At 39.9% G+C, this 5,086-nt stretch overlaps 1 protein-coding gene across 1 annotated transcript; it reads left to right on the top strand.

Annotated features, from left to right (window-relative positions):
• Positions 1–1,536: 1,536 nt before the first annotated feature.
• On the top strand, positions 1,537–3,555 carry LOC141619763 (uncharacterized). Its single transcript, XM_074436782.1, has 4 exons — positions 1,537–1,692; positions 1,783–2,327; positions 2,523–3,148; positions 3,242–3,555. The coding sequence occupies exons 1-4, from the start codon at positions 1,537–1,539 to the stop codon at positions 3,553–3,555; spliced, it is 1,641 nt and encodes a 546-aa protein (XP_074292883.1).
• Positions 3,556–5,086: the final 1,531 nt, after the last annotated feature.

Here is a 5,086-nt window from a genome sequence, read left to right on the forward strand (position 1 = left end):
TTCTTTTTCCCAAATTATCCGTTTTAAAGGTATTTTCGACATAAATCGCTAAACCCATTGTAATTATTGTAATTTTCATTATTGTATTTTTCTTTATTGTATTTATCATTGTGTTTTGTATCATTTGTATGTCTTCACATGTAATTGAACATAAATTTCTACTTTGACTAAATTGTTTGCTAATTAGTTGTTCACCGACTTAGTCTAAATTCTTCACATGTTAGGATTAATACTTGGATGTTGCATTGCATGCATATAATCGACAATATATCAAGTATAGACGATTTTCCCTAATCATTAGTAGAGGCCGCTATCGAGGCGGACGAGATTAGGTGTTCGATCAAAAGAGCTTCCTAATATGTACCCTCACTCCTTACTCCAGATCTCTGTGAACATCCATGTTCATTGGCATCCACAAGAGTCATTCTAGACATAGAATGCTAAGGGTAACGAGTTCTTGGTGTTCATGTCACTACTTTATGTCTTGACATGACACGAGGTATTCGAACGGTTTCCAATTTTCCACAATAAATTGGTGGCGACTCCACAAATGCAAACGCTTGTTTCCCAAGCGCCTCCGTGGCCCATTGTCCACAGTCATATACAACCTTAAGGGACTGAGATTTGCCATGCTCATCAACAAATTTCATCTCAGTTGGGAATTGTTGGTCAACATCTACTTCAATCATAATCCGGGCAAAACCCATAATTGTTTCGTGAAAAGTAGTACCATCACACTTGATGAATTAACCCACAACTCCAGACAACTTCTTAAGACTCTCCTGACCCCTGTACTTCACTTCTAATCCATACAATTTCATCCATATAGGTATTTTCTGAACGTTGTGTTTAATGAGTTCAGTCTCAGGGGTCCATTCATTAACAATTACAGGTTTGTTATCAAACATCAGATGACCATTGTTCAGTACAAATTGTTGCTGTCCTTTTGTTTTGAATCGGACAAGAAAATACCATTGGGAAGGAATGAAATCTTATCAATACCCTGTGCTTGCGAAACCCTCTTCGCAAAGCCAGTTAAGACAACACTAGGAGGATTAGCAACAAGCACGTAACAATAAAAAGAAGTTGACCAGAACGATATCTCACCAGCCACGTCCTCCTTAGTAATTGTTACCATCGGTGTAGTGACCGGAGGATTTGCAGGTTCCTTCTGTTTAGAATCATCATGCTCCAGTTCATCCTTCTCTAAAATGGCTTCCAAGTCAGAATCAAATAATTACTAGAGAGATGAGAGAGAAAGTTAAGGCGATTTAGAGTTCTTTATTTTCTTCTGCAATGGCACGAACTAAGCGAAATTCTCCTAAATCCAGTAGAATAATAAGAGTAGTAAATCCTAAGAATTCACAAAAATCTCAAAAATAACAAACTAATACTAATACGCTAAATAATAATACTCGTGGTTCGCGATTTCGCTTCATTGATCATGATGAGGATGTTCTTCTGGGGATTAAGCATCCGGATGAACACACACATGAGAATGAGTCGATAATCTGACCATATATTCTGAGCAAAGTTATGGACTCTATCTCCGAGGAAGGAAGTGGTAATGATTCAGATTGGACGGAGGTTCCTCGCAGGGGTCAATCATCTGGTTCTGAGACATCAATGGTAAGTCCTTTGCAACTCACTTCTGAGGATGTAGAATCTGAATTGAAATATTGGTCAATTACGGTATACTGTTATGTTTTGGGGGCAAACCCTTCTTTTAAGGTCATTGATGATCTTATCAAATGAATTTGGGGATATACTGGGTATGATAAGATTTCTTTTAACTCAAATAGAACATTCCTTGTGAGGTTTCCATCTGAGGAAATGAAAACTCGAGTGCTGCAGGCTGGCCCGATTTTCTTTGATAACAAACCGGTGGTGGTTAAGGAATGGACTCCAGAAGTTAAAATGACAAAGGAAGCCATAGATGTGGTTCCAATATGGATTTGCTTCTATGGTTTACCTCTAAAATTCTGGAGTAATGCTTTGATGAAGATTGCAGGACTTGTGGGGAAACCTGTTAGATGTGATAGCACTACCTTACTGAAAACATTCCTAGGTCATGCTCGTATCATGGTGGAAGTTAAGCTAGGGGATGAATTACCTGATGTAATACAATTTGCTGATGAACTTGATAATATGCATAGGCAAATTGTGCACTATGAGTGGAAGCCTATATTATGCTCTGAATGTAAGGTACTGGGTCATATTACAAGGGATTGCAGGAAAGGGAAGGGGCATGTGGAGGGGAAGAATATGTGGGTACCTAAGAAGGCTCCCGTACCTCCACCACCAACTACTGAGAAACTGTGTCTGTGGTTACTGCTGCTCTAGTGGTTGCACAGCCTAGTGGTATCCAGGGGTTGGAGGGATGAGGGGGTATAATTACTCCTATGCCAGTTGGATTCAAATCTTTCTCTCCTGCAAGGATCATCACCAAACTCACTAGGCAAGGTGGTATTCTTGGAAGTGGCAGAAGAACATTCACTGAAGTGTTGGAGCATTCCGTTCAGTATAGGAGAGTCCTTGAGGGAGATATGGAGTGTAGTACCTCAAGTATTGAGAATGGGTAGTTTTGGTTTTTGGAATGTTAGGGGTATTAATAGTGTTAATAAGCAGAGTGATGTTAGAGGGTTTATGCACAATAATAACGTAGGATTTTTTGGCTTACTTGAAATTAGAGTTAGATCTTCATCAATCAATAAAGTACATGGGGGCATTGGCAGTCAGTGGAGTTTAGTGCATAACAATGATAGTCATCCTGGTGGTAGAATTTGGGTTATTTGGGATGATGTGAATTATAAGGTGGATGTCATCAGTTGTGAAGCTCAAGTCATCCACACTAAAGTTACATTTCTTCCAACTGGCAAAGAATGGTGGTTATCTGTGGTGTATGGGTTTAATAAAGTTCATGAAAGGCTTCCATTATGGGCTTCTATTAGCAATATGAGACACCTTGTGAATGGTCCTTGGATGGTTATGGGAGACTTCAACAATGTGTTGGCCATGTGTGAAAGGATTGGGTCAGAAGTAACTAATTATGAATTGAAGGATTTCCAAGAGTGTGTCACTACCTGTGGTTTAATGGATATTCCTGCTACTGTTGCTTTCTTCATATGGAATAACAAGCATGCGCCAGGTAAGATTGTGTTTACCAGAATTGATAGGGTGTTGATTACAGATGACTGGTTACATGAATTCCCTGATACTACTACTGTGTTTCATCCTTAAGGGCTATTTGACCACTGCGCTTGCACTATCAATCAGAGTCATGTAATGGAGAGGAAGAAAGGATGCTTTAGATACTTCAACATGTGGGGGAAAGACCCTGAGGTTTTGCAGACTGTTCAAGAAGTGTGGGGGAGTCATCTCTATGGGTACAAGATGTTCCAGGTGTTTAAAAAGCTTAAAATGCTGAAATTTCCTCTGAAGCAGTTAAATGGATTAGCTTTTGAAAAAATTAAAACTTCTGCAACAGTTGCCAGACACCATTTAACTTATGTTCAAGGGAAATTACACTCTGATCCTACCAATCTAGAGCTCTAGTAGGAAGTGCAATTGGCAGCTCAATGTTATAAGGCAATGGAGGAGGCTAGGAGATGTTTCCTAGCTCAGAAGGCTAAGGCTTAGTGGATGCATGAAGGAGATGACAACACTCAATATTTCCATAATCTCATTAAATCCAGGAGAATGCATAATAGAATCATGGCTATTCAGGATATAAATGGTAATCCTTGTTCCACTACTGCTGATATTGAAGGAGCTTTCATTGAATACTACAAAGCTTTGTTGGGATCTTGTAAGAAGGTCAGGCCCATCCATATGCCTACTATGAGGAATGGGAGGCTTGCAACTGAAGCTCAGTGCCAATAGATGTCTAGGGGGTGACTGATCAGGAAATCAGGAAAGCTTTATGGGCCATACCTGCCACAAAAGCCCCTGGCCCTGATGCTTTCACTTGTCAATTCTTTAGAGATGATTTCTCTGTGGTGCGATGTGACTTGTTGGAGGCAGTCAAAGAATTCTTCAAGTCTGGAAAGCTGTTGAGGCAGGTGAATGCTACCACTCTCACACTTATCCCTAAAAAAACCAGACTTGTCTCTGTGGCTGAATTTAGACCAATTGCTTGTTGCAATGTGGTATATAAGGTCATTTATAAAGATATATGCAATAGATTGGCTGGTGTTCTGCCTAGTGTTTTAAGTGGTACCCAGAGTGCCTTCATCAAAGGCAGGGACATAATGTATATCATCCTAATCTGTCATGATCTTGTTAGGCTCTATCAAAGGAAGTCTTGTTCCCCTAGATGTATTATGAAGGTGGACTTAAAGAAAGCATATGACTCAGTGGAATGGTGTTTTATTGAGCAAATGTTGGTTGCCCTTAATTTCCCACCTAATGTAGTACAATGGATAATGGCTTGTGTGTTTACCCTATGGTTTACCCTTTCAATTAATGGGTCCGATTTTGGTTATTTCCAAGGCAAGAGGGGGATAAGGCAGGGGGATCCCATCTCTCCCCTGTTGTTCACATTGTGCATGGAATACTTGAGCAGAATCCTCCAGGAAGTTACAGCAAGAGTTGAGTTTAATTAGCATCCACTTTACAGAGCACTGAAGTTAAATCATCTGTGCTTTGCTGATGAGTTGTTGCTATTTTGTAGAGGTGACAAAGTTTCAATTAAGGTCATTCTCAGGGCATTTGGTACCTTTTCATGTGCTTCTGGGTTGGACATGAATAAGGAGAAGTCTGACATCTATTTTAATGGCATGCCTCATGGGGAGATTGAGTATATTCTGAATATCTCTGGGTTTAATGCTGGGATATTTCCATTTAGGTACCTTGGCGTCCCAATTTACTGCAAGAGAATGGGCATAGGTGATTGTACCAGACTTGTGGAGAAAGTGGTTGCTAGAATCAGAGGTTGGGGGGTCAAAAAATTAAGCTATGCTGGTCGACTTGTGCTCATTAAGGCAGTTTTAACACAATTGCATACTTCTTGGACTAGTATTTTGTTGTTCCTATCACTGTCATAGATAGAATTGAAGGGATATGCAGGAATTACTTATGGTCAAGA

This window comes from Silene latifolia, chromosome X (assembly GCF_048544455.1).
Source record: "Silene latifolia isolate original U9 population chromosome X, ASM4854445v1, whole genome shotgun sequence".
NCBI lineage: Eukaryota > Viridiplantae > Streptophyta > Magnoliopsida > Caryophyllales > Caryophyllaceae > Silene > Silene latifolia.

Bases quoted from the DNA above. Each gene is read 5' to 3' on its own strand.
- LOC141619763 (XM_074436782.1), top strand. From the start codon at position 1,537: ATGGACTCTATCTCCGAGGAAGGAAGTGGTAATGATTCAGATTGGACG. The intron at 1,693-1,782 runs GTATACTGTTAT...GGGTATGATAAG, and splicing joins TGAAATATTGGTCAATTACG to ATTTCTTTTAACTCAAATAG. The intron at 3,149-3,241 runs GTAAGATTGTGT...TTCATCCTTAAG, and splicing joins GAATAACAAGCATGCGCCAG to GGCTATTTGACCACTGCGCT.